This window comes from Anser brachyrhynchus (genome assembly GCF_964034855.1).
Source record: "Anser brachyrhynchus genome assembly, chromosome: 18".
In the NCBI taxonomy this organism is placed as follows: Eukaryota; Metazoa; Chordata; class Aves; order Anseriformes; family Anatidae; genus Anser; species Anser brachyrhynchus.
Window position 1 is genome coordinate 788,649 of NC_137711.1, and position 26,377 is coordinate 815,025.

The following is a 26,377-nucleotide window of genomic DNA, read 5'->3' on the forward strand; positions in this document are numbered from 1 at the left end:
CCAGCTTTTCCACGCGTGGGAGAACTGCAGCAGCCTTTAACTAAACAAATCCTGAGTGATTTCCACATTGCTGAATGACATTTTAACAGTGGAAAAATAATGCTAGAAATTATCTACTTCATCTCTTCCCATTGTCTTCTGCTGGCTGGGCACGGCTGCTGCAGCAAAACCAGCTCCGGATCTTCTGGTCGGTGTTTGCTGGTGCCTCCCAGCCGGCTGCAGCAGCGAGCGCCCGCCCCGTGCCGAGCACAGCGCCCACGGGGCTCCCAGCCAGACCCCGGGGCACCCCCAGCACCGACGGGTGCCTCATGGGGGCTGCAAAAGCCTTATGGTCACCCCTGTCCCGCATGAGGATGCAGGTGACAGCGAGCGGTGCCTGCCTCCTGTCCCCACGGGGAGCGTGGCAGGAAGGTGCTGCCACCATTTGCTACCATGCGGGCTTTCGGAAGGTAATTTGGCCGCTGCTGCTTAGAGCCTACATTTACACGAATACTTGGAGAGCTCCTGGCATCCCCAGGCTGGAGGCAGCGCAGCCCGGTGGGAGCAGCTCAGACCCAGCACCCAGACCCAGCACCCAGCACCCAGACCCAGCACCCAGGCTGCGGGACGGTGCCCAGCCAAGCCCCGTACCTGACCACAGGGTGCAGCACCCAGCCTGCCCAGCAACGTGCACACGAATGGCTCACACAGACTTTTATTATCCACTGAAATGTCATAAATCTCCGAGAACTCCCTGCTTCACAGCTGCTCTTTGGCGTGGTGCCTGCCTAGGGTCAGGTCTCGGTGCCCTTCCGAAAGCACCGGGGATGTCCTGGTCTCACCTGAAGGGTCCCCACCTGCAGCCTCACCTCCCGCAGGGGCACAGCACACGCACCCCAGAGCAGGCTGGGGATAAGACGACTTTTAGAGAAATCTGCTTGTCCAATGCAGGTGCCTGCCACAGCACAGAGCGGGCACGGGGTTTTCCACGCGCGCTGCAAACAAACAAACGTGCCCGAGAGGCAGAGCCGAAAGGTGAGCAGGCGCTGCCCACCCTGCCGGAGCGGCACCGCTGTGTGAGAGCAGCCGAGGGGCTGCACTGAGGGAGCAAGACAACACGGAGAAGACTGTGAGACTTCATACGCCGTGCAGGAGGAAGCAGCGAAGGCAGCACAGCCCACGGCCACCTCGCCTCTGTTTTCATTCCTAAAGGAAGCAATTGTCCAGGCTGTTTGGCACAAGCTTCGGCTCAGGACACACCTTTGGATGCCACTGAATTTGGTAAGGTCGTTCCGTGTTTGGCAACACAGCTGCGCTCAAGGCCCCAGCTCCACTTCTTGTTGGCAAGTTTTATAGAAGACAGCAGTGGAAACGCGCTGTCCTGTCAAAAATACTTCAAGGGAAACGTTTATCAAAGACAGCTCAGCGAAAGTGGCTACAACAAACCAAGTTTCGTTTTCATTTCAATATGGGGAAGAGTATGTACCACCGGCACCAGCTGAGGAGCCCAGAGTCCAGTTGGAGCACATTCGCTACAGCCTACAGCAAAGATAAATAAGGACAGAAAAAATGCAGTAATTGAGAAGAGCCAAAGGGAACAGATTGGGAAATACACTGGAAAGAACAGAATTCCATAAACAAGTGTCTAAAGTCTGTGGCTGTCAGCGTAAAGAAGCAGCTTTGCTGTAATGTCATGAAGAAGTAAACTTTGAAAGGTGGCTGTGAAATACCCTGACTACAGAAAAGCAGTGCTTTAAGACCTGTGGCTGTACACTTTCTGTACAAATGGGAAAAAAAAGAAACAACCAACAAACAACACCATGCCAACAGGCATACCGTATAAAAAAAGAAAGAACGAGAGGCAAGACCTTTAGGTGACCAGTTCTTCCTTGCCAACAAAGCAGATACCTTCCCTGCAATCCCAACAGTTTGCAGGTTTATTTTTGGCAGATTATAATTAAAATGATCGTCATGGCTTTATAGAGAAGCCACTAAGCTGCATTGTTTTGGTTGAAGCAAGAGTGCACGTGTGCTCTGATGAAGGGACACTGCAGAGAGGCTTTGCCTCAGCTCTGCTCCTTCCACCTGACCCACAAATGCTGCTGGTTGTACTTGGCTCTCTTTAGCATTCTCATTTCTCATTAGAAAGTAACAAATTCTGGTTGCTAACCAGTCGAATCCCAGAGGCAGAATAAAAAGTCCTTGTTAAGATCTAGAAACACTTCATGTTTCTAAGAAAACCAAATCCAAACTCGTGCAAGCACTGTTCCTGGCTTGGTGCGTTTCGCTCAGGTTCCACCACTGCGCACTGACATTTGCTTCTCCTGTAGACTGAACCCATTCCTCTTCCATTCTTCACCTTTCAGTCCTCCCAGGAGTCTCAACAAGCTATCCCTCCATTTTTCTCTTCAACATTTTTTCCTATGAACATCCTTCCTGCCCTTCCCTCTTCCGCTGTCGCGCCCTGTTCCTCTCCAGCTATTTTCGGAAGGCGAAGACGTCCCGCGTTCTCGAGCCTCTCTTGCCTTCGCTTCCTGGTTTAGGAGAAGACTCTTCTGCCAGTCCCCCGTACGGGCAGCTCTCAGACTCTGGGTGATGGCCAGAGCACTCCACAGCGGGGATGAAGCCACTGTCCCACATTCCTGTCCCGCACAGCTTGCACAGGTCGTGCAGGCTGCAGGGGATGCGGGGTAGCAGGTGGAACTGATAGAGCAGGCTCCTCGCCTAGAAAGGAGAGAGACAAAGTCATTTCCTCGTCACCAGAGGGCGAGTCCAAAGCACAGGGGTTGCCAGCGTGCTCCTGTCCTGTGCTCCAGCTCAGCTACGCTACAGGAGTCAAAACTTCCTCCTGAACTCAAAGCTGGAGGTTAAACAAGGCACCGGAGACGCTGCCAGCAGGTGAATTTAGAAACAGCTGCTCTTAGCACCGGACTCCTGCCTCTCAGCAGCACAACACGAGTATTTGCTGCTCAGCTGCAGCGGTCCGGGCTCAGTGCTGCTGCTTGCAGTGCGTCTCGGTGCCCGTCAGGTTGTTCTGCTGCCCAGCCCCGCTGCCCGCTCAGCCCCTGGCCTCCCTGCACAAGCTGCTGCTGAGAGCAGCGGGGGGAGAGGTGGTGCTGTGCCCGCCACAGCACCCTGCATGTTCTGCGGTCACCCCCGGCCCCAGATGGACTGGGGACCCTGGCACAAAGATGACCCGCTCTGTCTGCTGATTCCCTGAGCTTGTGCGAGGGTCACCCCAACCATGCTGTGACCTCCTAGGCACTCTACAACTACCTCTTTTTGTTTTTTTTCCTGCAAAACTGCTTCCAGGCAAATAGCAGCATCCTGTTCTTCCAGGCTCCAGACAAGAAGGGGCATACGGAAGATTAAGCATCAGTCCCTCATTTTCTCGATGCTCTGATTCATCTCCTGGACCTGAGACTTGGCCCCCATCAGCATGCAGGCGTTTACCTTCCTGAGTACAAGTTCTCCATTCATGTGCATAGCCAGGTTGCTGAAGTGCAGCAGCATCTGGTCAGTGGCCAGCTGCTGTTCAATGACATCGTCCCCGTAAATCACCACGATGGCCACGCAGATGAAGAGGTGGAAGTAGTCTGTCTGCAATGAGAAAACAGGGGCTGAATTACAGCAGGTGGAGGCAGAGACCTGGCAGAGATCTCCTCACCCTTCACAAGCACGTCCTTAGCAGGGATTTTTTTCTCCTTGCAGTTCTGCCTAGTGGTACTCAGAAAGTGAGTTATTGGTGAATTCTGAATCACAGCTGAGTCAAAGTCTCTTGCCTTTAAGTGTGGGAGCCACACTGGTTTGGACCACAGCTTTCAAAGCAGACATTGTCCAGCTGTTAAAGAGAAGCCTGAACCTCAGAAGTGGATGCTCAGCACATTCTGAAAAGCCTCCTTTTAAAGCCCAGACATTCCCGAGTAAAAGAAGCAGGCATCCATCCTTCTGCTCGACAGATATACCCCTCTGATAGTTACAGGCCCTCTGTAACATCTACAAACACGAATGTATCTACTCCAAATCTCCCCGAGACATCTCACAGGTTGCTGGAAATCGCCCACAGGGAATTAAAGCTGCTGGAAAAGACTTTTCAGGTGTCATTGCTGCAAATGTTCAGAATACTTAAGGAGATCAGTACTATGGCAAACAGACTGTATTTTAAATGAAGTGGGGACCATCTGAGCTGATCGGTCTGTGAGCAGTAAAAGTAGCCCCCCAATTCCATAATGAGGCAGCCCCATTGCAGTTTGCATCACTCTTAGTTTCTTTCAAGGTGAGCCACAGCAAATCAAACTAGAGCACGGCTAAGACTAAAACATGTCATAGCCTCAGGTAGAAAAGTATTGTAGAAGAGGGAATGCTTGCAATCAAACTTATTTTGGATACTTTGGTACTAAGAGCCTTTAAGGAAATCCTGCAACACTCGCTGAGATGGTGAAGATTCAGCAACGGGCACGCTGCTGCCCGCTGTGAGCCGTACCCGTCTCCCAGTGCCTAACCTGGTAGTGAGCCCAGCACGCCTCCCACATGCGCAAAGCCTCAGCGTCGGGAAACTCCCGTTTAAAACAGAGGAGGATCCAGCGGTGACAGAAAAGCATCTGCAGGCCATCCTCTCCCAAGGAAGAAAGGTGCTGGTAGAAGCGTGGGTGCATGAGCCGCAGCAGCTCTCGCAGGTACATCTGGAAAAGATGCTCTCAGCTCAGCCACCGCCCTCGCCGCCCCGCGAGCCCCCCACCGCGTGCCAGACCTGGGCTCCAGCAGTGCTGGCCCCGGCTCTCCCTTCTCACAAAAAGCTCCAGCTTGCACACGGGCCTGTGCGCAGCCAGCTTATTACAGCACAGCCAGGAGCACACTTGGGTCTGTCATTAGTGGCCGGAGCTCCCAGGCCACTGCAGCTATTTCACAAGGAAGGAGGGAGGGTGAAAAGGAAATCCCATGACAGCTACATTGTGAAAAGAAAGAAGGGGAGAGAGTCAGGCTGAGGAAAGCAGCATGAAGCTAGAGTCTTAAAAACTAGAGAAAAGAAAGGACGTAGCTATCTACAATATTTCATTTCAGCAGAAGCCGAGCAATGTGGAAATGATTTTAGAAAGGCTGACTGTTACAGGCACATTACAGAGATAAATCTGTACGTTAACTAACTGCACCTCACCAGCAGCGTCCCATGAGGTTTCCACCACGAGTTTACCACTTTAAATTGGTGTCATCGTGACCTGGACAGGATTGTTCAGGTTTAAAATGCATTTTCTAGGATTTTAACCAGTAAACTACTGACATTAATGTTAAACTAAAAAGTTCCCATTTTTGAGCAAGGTGACCTTATTTTAAGTAATTCTGTCTGATACATAAGGCTTTTCATTTGGACATCATTAAAATACTCTATTAAAAACGGGCTTCAAAATGGGCTTCATAAAAGCCCATGAAGAGGGCTGTAGTTCGACTGCTCTGCCTCATTCACACCAAATGCCCCTAAAGCAGGAAAGAAACAAAGCAGTGAGTCTTCTGTCTGCCTGAGAGCAGTGCAGAGAAAAAGAAAGCACCACCCTAAATGCATTTGATCATAAAAGATTCCTTGAATCAGCATCCTTCAACATAGCCAAGGCAAGTTTACTCTGACAATTTATTGGCTATAACTGCTTCTGGAGTGCCTCAGTCACCTGGGATTAATTTTATCCATCAGTTATTTTGTAGCCTTGGAGTGTGATTCTGCACGCTGGAACCCAACAGCCCAGACAACTGCTTTATGGTGGGTGTTCTTCTAATTTGACTGGGGAAAGGAGAAGTTAAAGAAAGGACTAAACTGAGCTCAGCGCTCAGCCTCACCAGTTGTTTCTCCATATCCTCATCCCGGGGTGAGCTGATGAAGATCGTGTTCTGCATCAATCCCACAAAGCACCAGAATGTATCCGACTCATCTAGGACCTCTGCCAGGATTGGGGCTACCAGGTCAGACATTCCTTGGGAATATCCAATTGTTGGGTTAAATACTGCATAGTTCAGCAAGATCCTCCTGGAGAAGACATGCAAACGGAGAGGTGAGACGCAGGGAAGGCTCATCACAGCTGAGCGCATGCCCGTCCCTTCCACCCCAACTCCCATCACACAGGCTGAGTCAAGCCAAGTGCAAAAGGGTAATAGATCACTTCTGCTGTCTAAAATTATCTTAGATTATCTTGCAATTACACCTGGAGGCTTTTTGAGCACCTGTACAGCATCTTGCATCCTGCAGAACTGCTTTCCCTAAAAGAATTGTATCCAGAAGCATAGCAAAGATACACAAACACTAGGATTACAGCATTCTGGATTAATTCGGAGGGGCTCCTTGCTGAATGACAAGGACTCTGAATAGCATACAGCAGTTTGAGACAGTGGATTTGAACAGAACTCCTCAGGCTCTTGTTTTCCAGCTGGAGGCAAGCCCACTAGGAGCAGTGCAGTAGGAACAAGCACCACAGTTTATCTCAGCTACAAAAGCACACAACACTGTTGTAAGGTGCTGTAACACATATGGATAACCCCTGCTGCAAACATCAGTGTGGTGAAAAAAACTCCAGGAGAAGGCTTTGTGTACACAGACACCAGAGTACAAAAAGAAAACGAGAATTTAAAAAGACTAAGATGACAAAAATGAAGGAGCCATGGAGAAGGAGAGATGATGCCTACACTTGAAATCATGAGGCTCTGAGCCATCCTGTTCGATAAAATCCAGCGGTTTCATAGGCACACATTTACAAGTCACACAGCCATGAAGCAGACTCCGGTGTGCTGGTCCTCCACCCCATCAGGAGAACCACAGACCGAAGCAACTGCCCACGACCCTGCTACAGCGCTCATTACCCCCCCCAGCCACAGAAGGCTCACACCTCTTATATGCCTATGTATGAATGGAAGCAAGGTGATAGGAGCAGGGTTATCATATCAACAAGTAAATGGCTAAAGAAGCAGTGAAAGTACCAGGTAAAAAGTGTTTTTGCATCGTTTGGTACCAGCCACTGTATGTACGATGCTCTTCAGCATTCCCAAAGCAGCAACTGAGGCAGCCTGGGCTGGGGGGATTAGTGAGTTTTCTACACATTCAGTAGGGCACACTTTCTGGGACACTAGGATCAGACACTTCACCTCATTGTTTCCACATTTGGGTTGTCCTCCCCTCGAAAGAACTGGTTGCTGCGGTCAGTCCTCACAACGTCTTTATCTACCGTGAACTGTACTTTACGCCAGAAATCCTTCTGCTCATCTGGAGTCATTGAAAGCCTGAAAATTGAACGGCAACAGGAGTATGTTGACACAATAGGAATATGATTGCCACAAGGAACAAACAGACTTATTTCAGCTTCAATTTTAAGAGAAAAACTATTTCTGTGCAGAGTTTTCTCATCAGCTGAAAAAGAGACAAGAGGCCTGCCTAGAAGAGCACATTTTCTGTCCAAAGGGATTACTAGAAGGAGCTTCTTTAGTTATGAATGGGATGACACGGCATGCTTTCTGTGATAAACTCCACTTCAGGAGCAGTTGAAAATGCTCTCCACTGCTCCTTGTGGGTGGCACACCAGAACTCGCCACTCTGTTCTGACTGACTCCTAATTAATACTACGACTGTCTCTCTCCAGCTTAAATTTACACAAGTAGTTTACAATGTACAGTTATGGCAGAAATGACTTCCTTGAATTAGATATAATTTCTTCTTCCCTATTTTTACATCCAGATATATCTATAAAGAAATATGCGCTCCCATTTTCACCTCTAGTGTGCTAAACCAAGCACGTCAAGCTTGAAGTCTTGCCCGTGAGATAAGCTTCCCTACGTGGTACCGGTGAGCCTGTTTCAAGCACCCAGGTAAGATAATACTTGAACTGTATGGTATTAGCTCCAGATCCGCACAAGGTCAGCTGTGCGTGCTAACACCTCCCGCACCCAGCACTTCTGTCCAGGCAGAGGCTCCGTAAGTCACTTGCGGTGCCATTCTACTTCAGACCTAAGGAGAGATGAGCAGCAGAGGCTGAAGCTGATCTATTACCTTTTCTCCTGGATCTCAAAGTATTCTTTCCTCTTCTGTACTCTCAGCGCCTCCCTCTCTTCGGAGGTGGACTCATAGCTGTAGTAGCGCAGCAAGAAGGGCCACACCTCCCCACGGATGGAAATATCAATCCCACCAAAGAAAATGGCCTGGAAGAAGGAGCAAAAGTTATGACTAGTTCAGTTTTAACATTCCCAAAAACAGCAACAAGAAACTGCCTGCTACTATGCTTTGGTGGCTTTGCAGTTCTTTCCTGACAAGTGACGCCTTGATTCAAGCTCCTGCAATTTGCACATGTTTAGAGGGAAAGTGCTGGCCTTCTATTCCCAGACGAGACACAAATCGGGCTCATTTCAATGTCAATAACCCCCCCTGGAGAGGCTCTATGATTAACGTGTCGTTCTCATGTCACGGCTTAATCCCCAATCTTGGAGACACTGCATTTCACTGCAAACTCCTCTCTCAGGACCTGGACCCAGTGCTCCCCTGCAAGCCCTGCATTATTTCATACAGGAATCTCAATTTTTCTTTCTTTGATTTGTCCACACCACTGCTGCAGACATGCCAACCACCCGACACTTTGGTTTGCTCATTCCAGCGGGCTGCAGCAGCTGACAGCACACCCTCCTCCATCAGAGAGGTGCTCCGCTGCCCTGCAGCAGACCCACCTGTGGTCCCAGCAAGACCTCCAGCCAAGCACTGCGAGCAAGTCCTTACGCTCTCAAACACCCAGCACTTGCAAAGGATCGCAGCTTCCACCTGGGGACTCGCACTCCGTGGCAGGAGAGAGCAGATCAAAAGAGCAGCAGCCACCCCTCTCACCTTCTGCAGCTTGTACTCCTCCTCCACCTGCCCAGATTCGTTCAGGTGATTGAGCCAGGCAGACACGTCCAGGCGCCTGTACGTGTTCTCCTCCGGGTGGGTCTCCGAGGAGGGCAGCTTAGGACGACGGATGGAGAATTGCATGCACGTTTTCTCATCAGTAAGCTGCTGAATGGGGGAAAACAAAACAAAACAAAACAAAAAAAATGGAGGCAAGAGCCAGAGATAGCAGCAGAGTATGAAACCCAGCCATTTTCGGAGCAGGAAAACCCTTTTGCGTGGTTCTTGTAGGATTAAGCACTGAAGCGCAGTTCTTGGAGAGTGTTTTTTTTTAAATTCCAATCATTACAATAGCAAGAGTGATTAGAATAATTAAAAATCCGAGTACCACAAAACAGCTTCATCTTTTAAAAAAACAGTTTCCATTCCTCCCCCAGTCTTATCCCTGACCTGAAACTGAATTAATGCTGCTTACAGCAAAACTTCACCCTGCCAGGAATGCCTGCAATAAATTACATATGATTGGCCATATACAAAGGGATTGCTGTTAGGCAAGCAGGGAACTGCACTGCCAGGCTCTCTAAGGGCACTCATGATCCCAGTGCAAGACTGCAGCTGACATTTAATTTAAAAATCAAAGGTTGTTCAATGCAAAAAGTGAGCCCATGCGACCATAATAAGAAAAGCAGCAGGGGGCTCTGTGGGAAGGATGGAAATTTAAAAATCACTGTTTCTAATAAGCACATACAGTATCTTAAACAGATAATTAAAGAGCTCTTATCACATTTGTATGTAGATTGAACAAAATATGGCAGGATGCCTTGTCAAAACATTTTCAAATGCAGTGTGCTATGCTTCACAAAATGGATGAAAGACTCTGACAGAATTTCAGACCTACCACTGCAGATTCCCAACCACCTTACATGCCTAAAGCACAACGCTGACCTGTCTGGTTACCGTATCTAGCACAATAACTACCTAAGCGAGTTTTCTGGCTTATCTTCCTCCATATTCCACAGGCAGAACAGGAACGGAGGAGGATAAGCAAGTACAAGAGAGATCTCGCATCTGACTTGCAGCTGCGTCCTAACAACCTCCAACACGTTGTAGCTTTCTGCCTGACTTGGTGACGCGAACTCGCGGCTTCGTTTCTCCAACACCTTCTGCTGGCTGAAAACCCGAGTGTGAAACACCCACGGTAAACAACCTGCTTGCCTCGTGAACCTTGCCAGGTACCTGGTCCTTGAGATGGGTCTCTGTGCAGTACTTCCACTGCTGGAACACCTCAGACAGCTTATCCAGGCCACCATGGTGAAAATGGAAGATCTTGTACTGACTCTCCCGGCTCGCAACAACCAGTTGTCCACAGGTGCAGGCCTCATCGCTGTGGGACAAAACAAGCAGGGAGAACAACCCGCGTTCATTTCCCAGGACAAGGAGAGGCCCAGCAGGAAGGGGAGACATCAGACGACGGAGACAGGAAAGCAATTACAAAGAAGTTGTCCCTTCAAATGGGGCAGAAATCATTTTACAGCTCTGGACGTGGCCACAGTGACCAGAGGACTGTTGCAAGTTCATTTCCTCAAGGAGCTTCACTTGTGCCTGGAAACTTCTGCCCTTCCACCACATCAAGGAATTACATTTTGTCTTCCCCAGAGAACAAAAAAAAACCAAGAAATCTGTCCCAGCAACATTAAGCCAGTTCCCAAAGTCAGCTCCTAGAGACGCGTGGACTTGGTTGTGCACAGCACTCTCTAAGGAAGCAGAGAGTGAGAACAACAAGAGAGAGTAAAAATGTTTTGAAATGTTGAAACATTGAAAAATGTTTTAACTGTTGTAATAATTTGGAACTCACTGAAGAGACTAAGAGCGGTTAGACCCCAGAAGAGCCCCAGTGAGGGGCAGGCAAGCAAGAAGGTACCACAGGCAAAGAGATGTTTTCCACACCTGCAGGATATTTTAAATGTGTTTTGGTGAGACAGCTGAGAGAAGTGTCAGCACCTTCACCTTGCTCGGGAAAAAAAAACCTTTAGGCCCCATTACAGTAACTCGGAGGCTCTCCTGGGGGAGGCTGACACTTGCTTTCCTGGAGACGACCACCAGGGAAAGACTTCCAGCGAGGACTGCAGAAGCCACCTGCCTCCACCGAGCCCGCTGAGCACGCACAAACACCGCAGAGAAAAACAAGACGTTACCTAAAGAAAAGGCGCAGGGATCTCATCTGCCCCAGGTCCACTCTGAAGACGCCACAGATCTGCTCGAGGGCAAAGACCTTCTGCTGTTCATCCCACCTGGCGCTCTGCGTTTGCCCGGTGTTCTCCTGGGACCGGGCGCTGGTGTCGAGGCTGGAAGCGGAGCTGGTGGAGCAGGTCGTGCGGTTGTCACACGCGTCCCTGCAGACGAGAGCGTGGAGGAGAAAAGCGCAGCCAGAGACTGCAGTTACACGCAATAACCACAGGTGCGACAAGCTACAAATCTTCTGACAGAGCTCTGAAATTAGAATTCAGCGCAGGTCTCAGGAATCAATAACAGACAGCCTACGAGAGCGATTAAATTATTTTTATTTAAATCAAATCCCTGCTGTCCCAACAAACGATCCTGGTTTTGGTCTGTTGTGCGCAGAACTGGGGAAGAGTGAAAACCGCCCCTGAAAACACCCCTGAGAGGGCGAGCTGTAAGCAGCTGCTTGCCCCCAGCTGAAGCAAGCCCTCAGCACGCAGCGCAGCCGCTCGGCGTGGGCACGGAGGGGCAGGTACATCCATGTGCTGGTACTGAGCGGGGATCTCATCTGGCAAACGCTCTCCGAACCCAGTGAGATCCAAAGATGCTTCCCCTGAACCTCCCCGTCGCAAATGGGCCCGACAAGCCTGGATTCACGAGTGTGACCTTCAGACAAATGGTTTCCGTTTGCAAACCTGGAACTTCGGGGAGTTACGGAGTGGGAAATCGCACGTGAGCTCTTTAACCCACCACAACGCAGGGAAAGGGAATCCATCCATGCTCCAGTAAGCCAGGAGCCCACGGCGCCCCAGATACCTATCTTTATGAATAAACCGGGTCTAGATTAAAAAAACCCACATGCCCGCCACCAGCCCCAATCCCAAAAGAAAAATATCACTGCTTTGAGAATTAAGTGAATCTGAAACTGTGACCCCTTGATTCTTAAAAAGGCCAATACATGCGAACAATCTCAGCGCAAGCTCTGAATGGGTTCTGCTGTGAAATCAGGGTTTGCAAAACAAGGCGAGTAGCAGGTATAAAGACAGCCCCCTGCAATGCCACTTTATGCAATGTTTTCTAATCCGCTTATCTAACAATGTAGGCACTGAACGCTGAAAATCACACACTCAGCATGCATCTGCAGCACACCACATCAGTATGCCTTCCAAGCCTGGCTGCGGTGCCTCTTCCACGGGGACGAGCCCCATTTGCAGCATCTCCCCGTGGTTCAGGTCATTGCATTCCAATGGCCAGGTCCCCGGACATCCCAGTTAGTTGTGGGTTAAATTTTTAACCGAGCCCCTGCGAGCAGCCTCGTTCAAATGTACGGCTCGAAGCCTCAGCGCCCACACGCATGGGAAATAAATCCCCAAGCCCCCTTCTCGAGGTCTGCAGCATTATGTAGATGAGACGAAGTCTGTCTCACTTTCAGCTAACAGAGCGGCTTCGCTGCCCTGCTCGTGAGGTTCTGCTGCTCCGTTTTTTCAGAAAGCATCAAAGCAAAATGGCATTCAAGCCATGCTGAGGTTGAGGTCTGAGAAGCGACACGGCAGTATCGCCATGTGAGCAGGGATCACGGGACATACACGAACTCGCTCAAAGAAGAGTGACGGCAGTTTTTGTAGGAAATACTGGGATACGTCCAGTCTCACACAGCTATACACCACCACCTGCAACTTGTGAACTTTTCCTTGAAAACTGTAGCGGCCTTTGTGAAAAATCAAGCGTTATTTCCAGATAAAGCTGCAAACCGTAACGCTCTCCTCAACCACTCTGTATCTCACGTTAATGCAAAAGCAATAGGAGCCCCGGTACAAGCCACCCGTGCTGGCCTGCTGGCTGTAAGCAGCTGGTATTTGTGAAGCAACGCTCAGGAACAGCCACAGCTGGTTACACAGGATTTTCCTGGAAGAGATGACTCAAACGAGCTTAAAGACCAAGCGGAGGCAACCAATTTTCTAAAACTCTTGCAAAGATGCACTGGTCGGTGTGACAAGGAGCCGGAGGACTGGTTCGCTGGGGGAGCGCTGTCGCGCGGTTCCCTCGTCGCAACGGGCAGCGTGCCCGCGGTTCGAGAGCATCACCTCGAGCTGCCAGCAGGGAGGGAACGGCCAAGGAGTGGTATTTAGGGATAGAAATGGTATTTAGGGATAGAGCTGGGCAGGCTCGCTTGGAGCTGGGGAACTGTGCATCTCCTGAAGACAGGAGGGTATTGCCAGCTGCGCAACCAAAACCTGCTTCAGGCGCAGCGTTAGCTGCCCATAGCTCAGAGGCTGCAGAGCCCAGGCACAAAGGTGCCGGCAACGTTCTACTTTCTGGAAATGTTTCTTCCAGACAGATGTTTACAGTTCACATTTAGCCACTAGTTACAAGCTTGTGCAGGCACTGACACACTCAGAAGCCATCTGAAGCAACACGTGTGCCTGGATTTACCCCTTCTGGACAGCAAAAAGCCAGCGAGCACGAGCACAGTGCCTTCGGGCGTGCAGCTCAAGGAAACTCCAGTGTTTTCACTGATGTAGACTACGAAATCTGAAAGAGACACCTGTGCACACCATGCCCTTTGGAGAGATCTACAAACACGTCCGTCCATATTTAGCAGAGATGCAGAGAGCACCACCTCATACGCTGTGTGTATTTAGTCACTGTGGGAATTAAGGAAAAACTCACTGTGTATACAATCACTTTTTCCTGTATATAATGATTGGAAAAAAATAAGGAATGAAAATATTCAAAACTGTTGGCCTTATTCTTAAAAGAATTTTAATGTTGAGATCATTCTGTTCCTAAGTAGCAACAAGTAGTATGATCAATGCTAATTTTGTGGCTTTTGGGGAGTCCTCTATCCAGGCACACAAGATCTGCAGACACAGGGGAAGAATTTTCCAATTTATTATTTATGAAAGCCAGACTATTATATCTGTTAGATGAGGGATTTACACCAGTGCCCTGCAAAAGAAGGGAGCTGAAGCACGGCAAAGCAAATAGCTGGAGGAGCATTTCAGAGAGACTTTGGGTTGCGGCATCCAGGAAAAGCAGACCACCAGCTCGCGTGCAGCACTGCTCAGCAACACAGGAGAACAAGTGCAAGGCCCCACGGGAACAGAAGGGACAGGGAAAAAAATTACAAGGAGGATTAGCAAAACCTGAGGCAGGAACCCCACGGCCACAGTCATGGTTCCAGTTCCACCTTTCTCCTTGCTCAAGCCCCATTACTCTCTTGTCGCTAAATACATCTCATGCTTGCCGGTGAGCAAGATCCGGCGGTGATGTATTTTCTCAACAACCAGCTGCAGCAATCAACCTCAGCTACATTCCGGGAGCTTCGGCTGCCCCTAAGAAGGAAAACGCCCGTGTGCTGCCGGTGCCGTCCTCCTGCCGCGGCAAGATCCTGCCCCGGCCCCGCGCGGGTCGGTGAGCAGCGGCGGGGCTGCCTTACTGCTCGGTCAAAGCATTTCTGTGCACCTACGGCATAAAGAGACACGAAACCCATTATTATTTCTGTTATAGAACCAGGGCAGAGACCTGCACCCATCACACGGGAAGGCTATTTCAGCAACAAAGATCTAATAACTCATTTTATGACAAGATGTGACAAATGTAATTACAAGAGGGAAAGGGGCTGAAGATCACGGCAGGGATGTGGCTGTTATCTGAGCTGTCGGTGTCCACCAGCTGACTCCCAGAGTCTCTTGCAAGAGCCAAACCCTCACCAGTTGTCTCTCCACCACCATGGCACTAAAGCACGCCTTCAGTAATAACAGCTTTCCCTTAACAGCCCCGTCTATTCCTGCATGCCGGCTTGCGAAGCGTCGTTTACAGACAATAAGTATCATCATAATGTATGAGCGTCCGTGTAATGGGAATTACATGCCCCTTTTCCTCCCCAGGGGTTAGCGTTTCTCTGTTTCTCCACTATTCTGCACAGGCACTGACCTTCCAGGTTCCTCTTCTTTCCAGCAAGGTGAAACAGCTCACGGCAGCATCAGCTGCCTAAACCGCCCATGACAGATAGCTTCAAATAAATAATCCATCAATAAAAGTTCAAAGCTATCCTGAAATGCCGAAAAATTTAGTGTAGCAACTGCACCCAGTGAGGTTGTGTTGGGTGGCTGGAACCCAAATCTATTGTTCTGATAAATAAGAGAGTGTCCTTGACAATATACATGTATAATGAATTGTGAAACATGCTGATTTCAGCAATATATGAAAGAAGTGCAAAAGAAAACGGATTGGTAATTTAGAATGAAACATTTTGTTGAAATATTTCTACTCGTGACGCTGCAGAGAAGGGATGGAAGGACACGCACAGGGCAGCACGGCCACGCAAAGCCCGAAGTTGACAGCAAAACCCTGCAGTCACACCAGCTACTTGCCTCTGATCAGTGCGAATCGGTAATTAGGTTAAGAACTATGTTAAATTCACCACCTGACTGAAAATATTTGGAATTTGAAGTTCCTCTGCTTCAGAGACCCCAAACAGAATTTATGCTGGCTTCAGTGAACAGGGAAAAAGGTATTAAGGTACTGAGTCCGGATGAAAGCCCAAGCAGAATCCCTGAAATTAATGTCAAAACATCCTGGTGTGGAAGTGTATCTATACATCTGCAAACCCACGGAAACAAATCCAGCTCTATTTGTTAGGGAAACCCGCGAAAAACTGTATAGGACGTTACAGTACAAAGTACATGAATGTCAACATGGGCTTTCCAAAAGCTGGTTCCACAGGCTTTCCATTGATCTGTTTGCTTTCAAAACATAAATTTCCCCACGTTGAACTGCACTAAATGCTATTTAGTAGCTAATTAACTTTCTGTGCTGAAAACCTCCTGTAATTGCACTTCTTTCACCTTTTTTAGCCCGTGTCCTCGAGGGAACCGGAGCTGTCCTACGGCATTTGTTCTGCTCATTTCTATCTCACAGGCACAAGTTCCTTCCTGACAGCCGGCTGCCAATCACCGCGCCGGAGGTCACTGGAGACCAAATTAGGAGCACTCTGCCTCTGACAAACTTGCTTTGCTGAGCTTGCCGTAAAGGGAAAATAAAAGGTTATGAAAAATAATTGTATCCTTTCATGCCCAGCACCAGCAAGCAGATTCAACAGCACTTCTAAAAGTCAGAGTATTATTGCTAGTTACTCATCGTTAATGTTATTAGTGACATTCAAAGAACAAGCTGGTTTCATCTTAAAAGTGCCGGGATCCATCGCTGCCCCGGTTCGGGGAAGGAGCTCGAAGCAGGGCGGTGGCTCCAGCTGCAGACATGAGGCCACCTAATCGGCGCGCACCGTGCCAGGGCTGCAGCCGCGGCATCCGTCCTCTGACCTTGGGCTGGAACAGCAAGTTCACGACCACGGACGGGGCTCTGAACTAACATAAACTCCGCGAACGCCAGCCTGACAAATAAAACATTTTAACAGAAAGCAACGAGGGACTCAAGGAAACCCGATTAATGCAGCTTTGCCTTCTGATAGGCGTAATTGGTTTGTCCTTGAGAAATAAAGATCAAAACAATTTGCTGTTTTACAGGGCTCCTGCCACCCGCGCTTACGGTGCCCCGTCTCCAGGCTGCCCGCCTTTGTGCCCCCTGCCCTGCCCACGCCCTTCCTCGCTCTGCTGCCTCCCGGCCCCGTCCTCCAAGTCCCCGGGGCCTGAAGGGAAGCCGAGCAATTTTAGGCAGCAATAGGGGGCATTATTAAAGCAGCCCAGCTCACCTCCGAAGGGTTGCCATGAAGCACTGTGAATTAAACCGAAAGGAAAACAAAATAAACTGAGAATTCTCGAGTTAATTATTTCGAATGTAAATGGGAAAGGAAAAAAAAAAATCAGAGGTTTGTAGTGAATTAATGTGTGCTTTAATCTCTTTTATCCAGCCAAAGTCTGGAATGTGATACATGCATTCGTTCAGCTAAAAGACAAGCAATCTTTTTTTTCACAGCTCAGACTTCCGGACAGGTGTAGGCTGCTTAGGTAAAACCCGAGCAAGTTTTCCTCTGTGACTTTTTGTTGCAGTTAGGTAGCAGGGGCAGAATTAGCAGTTCGATGCTTATGAATAAAATACACACAGCTCCCGAGAAGCCAAACACAACAAATCATTTAGAGCCGAGCATATGCTGCTCAATGATGCAAATGTTACCATCACGTTAAGGAAGGAAAATATTCCGAAAGCTCAATGGCAGATTTTCGCAATCCATACAGAGAAGGGGCACCTCGTGCCTAGGCTTTAGCTCATTAATAAATCAATCGAAACGCAACACTTAAAAAAATTCCTTAGATGGAAAAAGTGATTTCTCAGCAAAGCCCCCAAAAGAATGTTTGCTTTTCTGCCTATTCCAGACTAGAAAAGGGGACCTTTCTTACCAGTGTTTATTTTATATTTAAAATCAATGGATTATTTTGCTTTTCTCTTTCAGTTCTATCCATGCAAAAATAAAATTCTACACTAATTATGCTAATTACAATCAAGCCTTCAAAACCTCGGTCCCTTGAAAGCCCTGAAGATTACCTTTGTTCTTGTATACTTGGCTCTGAGCAATGAACTGGGAATTTCAGGGGGAACTTTCTACTGACAGACAAAGTTAACCAACTCCCCGGACTCTGCACTGCCGCTGACCCAGTATTAGCACAGCCAACACCACCCAGAGAGAATTTCGCTGTTTCCACAACACAATGAGGATTTCCCAAGGGGAAAGCTTTCTTCAAGTAGCAGAAAAGGGAGAGGAAAACGGAGAGCTGGCTAAAAGCATGTTTCAGAGTTACTGTAAATGCTTAATGCTGTTATAATTGCAAGGACCGAGCCAAGAAGACAGAGACTATGCAGATTTATTTGCATATACTGCTGTTGTACTTTTAGAGGGGACACGCTCTTTATTTTGATCCAGTTAGAGCAATTCTTCCCTCACAAAGCTATGGAGACCTGCCAGCGCAATTTATCTCCGCTCTCAGTCAGGATTTCTGGGCGTTGCGATAACATAAATAAGTAACAGACGAAATGCGGGGATATCCCGGGAAAAGGCGCTGGGTCGCCGCGCCTCCCCGAGCGAGCAGCCGCCGCTCTCCGCTCTGCCCCTGCCCCTCGCTCGCTGGCTCCACCGGCCCCTAGGCCCCGAGCCAGGCCCCGAGCCCTCAGGCCCGGCCCCGGCCCCGCGGCCGATCGGCGCCCGCCCCCTGGCGGCCTCGCAGCGCCCAGCCCGGCCCGCGGAGGCAGCCCCGAGGCGCCCCCCGGCCCCCAGCCCCCGGCCCCGGGGGTCTCGGCCCCCGCCTGCCCCGTGCCAGAGCCCCGCAGCCCCCCCCGGAGCCTTCGGGGGCCGCTCCGGGCAAAGCCGCCCCTTTCCCCTGCCTGCCGCCGCCCCTCCACAGCGGCGAGTTGAGGGGAAACCTCCGTCTTCAGCCTGGGCGGCTCTCGCCGCCTGTTCCTCAATTAAAATCCGAAATAAATAGCTGCACAATCCCTCTAGCTGTAATTCTAGCTCTCCAGTTAGCTGTCACTATTTTCTTCCACAGAAAGCTGGCAGCAAACCAACGGAGGAAAAAAACCAAACCTGCCATAATTAATGTTCTTGCTGTTCAAATATTTATATAAAGCAAGATAGAGCCGTATGCCTCCGCAATCTCTTGGATCTGTCCAACCTCCTCAGCTCTGCAGCCGGTAACGACGTGAATGGATTGCACAGCGCGCTGACAGCAAGCAGCCAGGGCAGGCTCTCCTCCCGCAGCCCGGCTCGGTGCGGGCCACCTCAAAGTCCTCCCTTGCACGGAGCTTGAGCCTGCCCCCACAGATGAAGGGAAGAAGGATTTGGGGATATTCTTACTGGGCAGCGGTTTGGGTACGAATGGAATGGGGTGCTTCAGCGTTACATCACCGATCAGTCACCCTAACCCAAGGCCTGAATGAGGGGCAGCGCGGCACTCCCTGTGCTCATCCCTGGGGCTGAAGTCGTCAGAAGTAAGACAGCACGACACAAGGTGCTGCGCGGCGCTACAGGAGGTTTTGAAGCCAGTGACCAATTCCCCTGGTCCTAAGCACATAATCACCTCTGTTACAACGGCGATGAATTCCCAACCTCTTGATGCCTCCAGAGCTCCTGGCAGCTCACGCTAATTTCAGCTCATTTCCCCTGTAATGCTGCCTCCCGTTTATCCTTCAGAGGTCTGAAAAGCACAAAGGTGAGCTGCCAAAACAACATGACGCAACACCGCCCGCTCTGTCACCACCCGCTCCTGCAGCTGCTGCCACCCTCCGCGGCTCTGCGCCTCCGCTCCCTCCTGAGAAGGTAATTTATTGATTAGCTCCCTGGGAAGAGGCTGAACGACAGGATGTGCAACACATCTGCAAAAATTGCATCAAGTGCGCTAAAGGACTTTCTTCTTGTGGCGTGTGCTTTGCCTAAACTCTCTGTAATAGCTGTTCACGTGAATTCGTGTCGGCTTAGGAGCATGAGAACTGTGCCACAGCTCAGCTCCGTTAGGAAGAGGTTTCATTACTTTTGCTACTAGCTGCTAAAACAATCCCCTTCTTATGAAAGACGTTTGCTCCTTGAATCAGGGATGGGCCTACTGGTACCCATGACCACGCTGCTCACGTTGCTCTTTACTTCTACTCGTTTCTTGCAGCAAGAGCCCCAGAGCACGGGCTGGCGGCCGCTCCATCACCGTGGCTCTGCTGGCGCAGCTCCAGCCGTGGGCTCGTTCAGCTCCTGCGCCGGGCTCCTGGGCCCAGGCCCTGACCACAGGCTGACGCCCCAGCCTCTGGTCGGAGAAGCACACCGGTGCCAGCATTTGTCCTCTTCAGCGTTTCTGTATGGTGCTAGTCAGGTAACAAGCGTGGTTTGCTGCTGCAGTGAAAAGCCTTTTGCAGCTCTACCGCCCACTGTAACGGAAAGCTCCTGTTAACCAGCGATCGCAAAAAATTAAAACCATCACTTACAGAGCACTAAGTGCTTCAGCAGCCGATTGTTATAGATCTGATGTCACGGCCAGTTAAAATAACTTCAGAAGTACTGGTTGAAAGACACTGTATAGGTGTCAGATGCTATTTGGTCACCAGGATGTAACAAAAGGCTTTTAGTTTCACTTTACTGATGGGGAAATGGACGCCGAGTAATTTAGCAGGGCAGCAACAAGCCTAAGCTGGGTATGGAGTCCCGTTGTCTTCAATTAGCGCCCTTCAGATCACGGCAAACGTTTCCTGACAGGCAGCATAGCAACAAATAACAGTGATAAGGGAGAAATAAAAGGAGAAAGAAACAATTTTACTTCCAGTATCCCTCCTTTCCTACACAAATGCAGTCAGTGCAAAGCCGCTACCAATGCGGCCATTTCCCGTGTTAGCAACCTGCCCACAGGAACCATGGTGCTGGAACGGACAGGGACACAAAACCCAAGGGAGCAAAGCCACCGTTCCACGAGAGGAGAGTGCACGGTCCAGAAACGCCAGGCTCATCTATACAGAGAAGCAAGAATGTGCAGGCTGGTGATGCGACTTTCCCCTAGCTCTTAGCCTTAGGAACCGTGTAAGTGGAGGGAAAGCACTGATCGCTGCTTGGGAGCCCTGGCAGCCTTTCAAACTGGGAAGCAAAGAGACAAAAAAAATTAACAATGGATGTGTTTTTATTTCCTTATGTTCTAAAAAGCGAGTTGTTGACTTAAAATGACTGACTCATTGTGCAGCCCAAACGCTTCCAAGCCTGTGCCCCTCTCCTCCCTCGCCGTCCCTGCCCTGCACACGCCGGCACCTTCCTGAAGCTCCCTCTTGGGCCACCTGAGCTGGGCCACCCCCGAGGGTGCTCCGTGAGGCAGGTTCAGGCGGATGGATGGACTCGTGACTCCTGGCCACGTAGCTGAGCCATGCCCATCTTGATCTCAACTGATCCAAGTCTAAACGTACATCCCGATTCTTCCTCAGCGTCACCTTTTTCCATTCCTGACGGTATCTAACCGCACGGAAAGGATGGCTGAACCGAAACGCCCGTGCAATGTGTTGCCTCAGCTCTTGAAACAATCACAGAGCAAAGCAGAGTTCTCGTCCTAACAACTCCCCAAAGCTGAGGGAAATAACCAGAAACAGTCGTTCCTCTTTGGAGGGAGGGGGCGGTGACCGGGGGGTAGGGAGGGAGAGGAGCTGAAACAAGCTGCCAGCAGCACAAACTTTGTTCGCACTCCAATTCTGCCTCAGATGGGAAGCTGCCAGCAGGGAAAAAAAAAAAAAAAAAAAAAAAGCACCCTTAAGAAACAAGGAAGCTGTTTCCAAGCTGGTAGTGACTTCTGAAACAGCGGCCCCTGCCCCCTAAAAAGCTGGGATGAACGCAGAAAATCAGAGCACGCTTTCTGACAAGATTTTTGCAGAGTATTCTACACAAAATCTGACTCAAACAGTTTGTAAGCAGCACACGGATCCGCAGATATCATGCACGGGGCTCTATAGGGAAGAACAAATTGGCACAAAAAATGGACACGCTGGACAAAAGCCTTTCAAATCTGAAGTCCCAAACAATGAAAGGTCTGTTTTATTAATCTGCTGCAAATTAGGAGTGCCACATCCACTGTAACAGGCTCCCAGGCTGGTGCCAGGGGAGGTTTAGAAATAAATAAAAGAGGAAGAGCAGCCTCCCGCGACCATCAGCGGTGCATTTTGAAGGCAGCCACTGCAGCGCTGCGGCCGCCAGCAGCAGCCGAGCAGAGCCGGCAGAGGGCTCGCCCGAGCCGGGCTGGGAAGGCAGCAGGGAAGGGCTGCATGCACACAGCGCGAGGTGCAGGAGATGCAGCAAGCTGCATTTCCTTCCTTCCCCGCCGCCGCCAGCAGCTCGGGGCATCCGCGTTGCCAAACGGCGAAACCGCAGCGCTCCTTGCCCCCGAACGCCGCGCGCCCTCAGGGGCGAGGGCCCGGGCGCTGCGCATGGCCTCGCGGCTGGGATCTCCTGCGAGGAGCTCGATCTCCTGGTCTTCAGCAGCTGGGAAAGGACTCCGAGCACATCCCTCGCTGGCCCTCCTTCCAACCCCTACAGCGGGGATAACGATCCCCTGCCCAGCGCGTGGGATGGAGGCCACAGCCTCCCTGCCACGCACTGGGAGAGGGAGGACCAGTCCTCCTGTAAGAAGCTTATTGCTGGAACTCTGAAGCGTTCACAGAAGCATTTTAATTGTATTTTATTCACAAAAAAAGTCAACTACCCTTTATACCATAGGTCAGTATCGCGATCGCCTTGCAATACACTTCTTGGCAACGGGTGTATGACGAAGAACACAGATATTATCACCAAAAAGTGAAAGCAATAGAAGCTTCTCCGGGTTAATTCAAAACATTATCCTGACTGATGATCACTTACAAAAGCTCAGATTGCAGTACTTAAAAAAAAAAAAAAGTCCGCTTTTTTTTTACAGTGGCAGAAGCAGGTCAAACATCAGTGTCAGTGCTGCTTCAAGGAAAAAAAAGGTTTCTTAAACAAACTAAGGTGTTGGTGACAATGGATTTTAGGGCTTTCTGTTTTTAAAACCAAGGCCGACACAATGTCCTCCAAAAGCACGTGCAACTAAAGGGTCAACCACCCAAGAGTAGCCCAGAGCTAGAATAAAATTTGAATCAGAAAACACACCTAGGAGCCAACAGAGGCAAAACTGCAAAATGTGTTTCCCTGAGTCAATCAATACACAAAGAAAGGAAGAACAAAATGCTGGTTAACAGAAAAGACATTTAAGCGTTCAAAGACCTCTCTCAAATTTTTCAAGGTATGTTTCGTACCATTTGTCTCGTGTTCCCAAAGTCTTATAACAATCCTATCCACAGTTTGTTTTTTAAAAAAAAGACCGACACCATACTTTGCAAGCTAAAAGGGATGCTTTCAAATTGACGATGCTCAACACAAGTTGGACACCAGACGCCCCTCGTGAGCACGCCGCAGCTGCTTGCGATGCCGTTCCGCAGCCAGGGAGAGCTGCGGTGGGACGGGACGGGACAGGACAGCGCTGCTCAAACCGCTGCCCACCCAGCCCCAAAAACCCTGCGGGCTTGCAGCTCATTTTAAGCATGCTGCTAGGACACGTACCAAACGCACAGCTGGTAAGATTTCTGAGACCAACTGCATTTAAGTATTTTAAAATATCCAGAAAGAGGTAAATCAGTTACAGTACCTCCTTCACAAGCCTTGTTCTGACTGGCACCCCCTGGCTTTGAGATTAACACGTAGAATAGAGGCAAAATCTCTTCCAGTGTCAAGTCTCAATGCAGACGACATTGCTGACACACACAAAGGAGAACTTGTTTTCCCTAATTTCAGGTGTAGCTTCAAATTTCAGCTACATCCTTAAGATCAGCCCTGCAGTGCTTCATAAACACACGTGTCCTCTCCAAGATGGAAACGAGCGATACGCTCAAGAGACCACAGACCAGAAAGCCAGAACCACTGCGGATCAATACAGTAAGTAATAAGCAGTAGTAAGTACATAGGTGCATTACGACGAACTCCTGCTTTGCCAAGATGCCCTCTTTCCCCTACGTGGAGTTTACTGCAGATACCATTGAGAAGCGTTGATATTTTGCTATACCAGCGTTGCCTAAAATATCCAGGTCGAACACGTTAGAATTAATATTTCTGTCTTAAGTGGGACCTTGTTGTGAGCACCAGCACAACGAGCTAACACATGCAGACTCGGTGTCACCACAGTGCCTTACACATACCCGAGGCTCGCAGGAAGTCAAACAGACGCTTTGATGTGTCTCTCCACAAGAAGCAACTAGTACATCTCCTCAGCAGAGCCAATTAGACCAACAAAGGACCGTTCTAATTTAGTAATGCTGCTGCCAGGGCTCAAGACAGTTCATCTGAAAGACCCACACATGCACAGCCCTGCGCGACGGACAAGGAGAAGGTTCATCGAGCAGAAGCAGGACCGGCCGACAAGCAATTTCCTGTAAATTACACAGGTGTCGTAGCAGAGGAGGAATTAAAGCAAGTCTGAAGCCAGACACGGCATTCAGCTCGATGCCAGTGTCAAACTTCTCCATTTCCTCCAGCACCCCCAAGCTCAGCCACCAGCACCCCAGCTATTCACCCAGAAACTGGAGAAAAGGATGAACTCACCTGCTTTCGTTATCCAGAAATACAGAACTACTGCTTTTCCCAAGGGCTTCACTAATGGGAGAGAGGCAGAACGGGGAAGAGAAGGCATCAGAATCAGAGTCAAGAGTACTGTCCCTGCTCACATCATCGGCAGACAGCTCCAAGGAGCCCTCATCCTCCCCCAGCTCCGGCCTGCAGTCCAGACCTTCCTCCGTCCCCTCCACCGACAGCTCCGACCTGTTCTGCTCGTCCTGAGAACTGATTGTCGAGAGGATTCCTGAGTCACTGTGGGCAGGCTGCGGGGAGCGGCGGGCGCCGTCTGCGGCCGGGCAGCACTGGGACAGCTTCTCCCCTTCCGAAGAAGGGGAACTGATGTAAGCCCCATCTTTTACAAGCTGCGATGCAGTCAAGATGTCTTCTTTCAGGATCACTGCCCCTTTCTGCTCGGTGGGAGAAGCCTGCTGGACAATGCCGAAACCCTGAGTGTGGCGACCACGCTTGCGGGGAGCTTTCCGGACAGGGGAGCTCTCGGGAGTGATGTAGCGCAGGGCTTCTTCATCCTGCCTCTGAATGCGGGAGTTCGGAACCCAGGCAAGGATAAGCGTGGTGCCGAGTAGCTCGTCCTTCTCCATGTACAAGCACAAATAGCCTTCAAGAGAGCAAAGCAGCGATCTGTTAGGACGCACATTTATTCCTAGGAAACTGCATAAGCCAGAGATTTGCTCTCCACCACTTCACCACCATTACACTGGGGCAGAACAACCCCTTTTATTTACCAGGAGAGGATTTTGCTAAATGAATTGTGGAGTCCTCAACATCATTCAGTATTTACAAATAACTTCAAGCCTGCATATGGCTTTTGAATAGTCTAAATTCCCTCTGGCCTAAGTGAATGTAGAAATTACATACAATTCTTTCAACTTCCTGGACGGATTACTAATCAAGAGTAAATTCTGCAATATGTTGCCACATGAAAAGCTTTTACTGTTTGTTAGTTAAACAATGTCAAGTGCCAGCTAAACATTTCTTTTTCAAGAATATTTACCTTCGTATAGCCAGAGGGCTACAGTTCTCATGGAAAGCCAATAGAAAAGAGTCACACGCACGAAAGGGGAAGCGTGGGTCAATGTTCACAGAATAATTACTTTTGTGAAGTTAAGCCAGTAGCCACGGCTCTCTTTGATGAGAACATGAAAGAGCACAGTAACAGAAGAGAAGAAAGGGACAGGGGCAGTATTCGTCTTCATTTACTCCAGTGCACGCAGCCACAATCAGGTTTTACTTTCCCTTTACCAATGGGTGTTGAGGCCGCTCCAGCAATGACAGTTACAAGATGACACTTGGCTTCCCTGACCCATACACGTATTTGAAAGAGCAACAGAAGTTACTGCCCTCAAATGACAACTGTTCCTCTTCTGGCAACACAAAAGGATGTATTGAAACAGGTAAATCCACGCTAGCCCAGAAGAGAAAGGAGGAATATCATCAATTTTCCTATTAAAAAGAGAGCTGACAGATCAGCCTGTGGATGGCTTTCCTCAGTCCCCCGTAAGACTGCCTTGCCCCATACCCCGCTAGCACCTCCTCATTCTTTAGAGCCCAAGACGTAGAAACTCCCCAGGAGAGAGAAGAAAAGGGTGAGCGGGCAGCGCCTGCAACTCGCCATCACCTGGGTGGTGCTCCCCGATGCCTTGCAGCAGCTCAGGTGGGTGGACGCAGACATTGTTCTTGGAGTAGATAATCTCCCCGTCAAGTATGGAAGATGAACTGCTGCTGCCACCAGGATTCAGGGTCAGGAGGTCAGAAGCTTTAGAAGAGGCACGTCGGAGGAGTCGCCCCAGAGACATTGCCAAGGAAATGTTTCCATTATCTGTCAGCTTTAATCAGGAGCCAAATTCAGAAGATCTGTCAAGAAGGAGGAAAGAATAGCGTTAGAACAAATACAAGGACGGCACAGCACATGCCTACCGCTGTCTGAGAAGGAAGAAGTCTCCCATCGACTGCTGCGTCATTTCTACAACTCAAGAAAGAGAGATCCAGAGTATCCAAGTCTAACATCACCTCTATATTCTAAAGATGCTAAAGTACAGAACCCTGGGATGTTTTTCTTGGCTGTGAAGGAGAAAAAAAAAACACAACAAAACAACAACAACAAAACACATTTTAATAGTTACTGCGGGGAAGAAACAGAAAAATAATGCTTGTCACTGAAAATTGCCCATTAAGGGAATAGCTCCGAGGTGCAGAGCTGCCCCATGTATCACTGTCCTGGGGATGTCAAA

The 26,377-nt window shown here is 49.6% G+C and overlaps 1 protein-coding gene across 14 annotated transcripts in view; it reads right to left on the reverse strand.

Annotated features, from left to right (window-relative positions):
* Positions 1–678: 678 nt before the first annotated feature.
* The window catches only part of TBC1D16 (TBC1 domain family member 16), a 31,894-nt gene continuing 6,195 nt past the window's right edge, over positions 679–26,377 (reverse strand). For 10 of the 14 annotated variants that reach the window (XM_080560997.1, XM_080560991.1, XM_080560996.1 and 7 more), the window contains 11 exons: positions 25,765–26,000; positions 24,117–24,744; positions 11,017–11,214; positions 10,058–10,205; positions 8,822–8,989; positions 8,000–8,148; positions 7,102–7,236; positions 5,806–5,992; positions 4,482–4,661; positions 3,433–3,579; positions 679–2,703 (listed from right to left, as the gene is read on the reverse strand). In XM_080560997.1, the coding sequence (XP_080417123.1) occupies positions 2,458–2,703; positions 3,433–3,579; positions 4,482–4,661; positions 5,806–5,992; positions 7,102–7,236; positions 8,000–8,148; positions 8,822–8,989; positions 10,058–10,205; positions 11,017–11,214; positions 24,117–24,744; positions 25,765–25,942 (2,364 nt within the window). In that variant the 5' untranslated portion in view covers positions 25,943–26,000 and the 3' untranslated portion in view covers positions 679–2,457. The remainder of the gene's footprint in view (positions 2,704–3,432; positions 3,580–4,481; positions 4,662–5,805; positions 5,993–7,101; positions 7,237–7,999; positions 8,149–8,821; positions 8,990–10,057; positions 10,206–11,016; positions 11,215–24,116; positions 24,745–25,764; positions 26,001–26,377) is intronic. The other 4 variants (XM_080560990.1, XM_080560989.1, XM_080560988.1 and 1 more) reach the window with 3 other exon arrangements.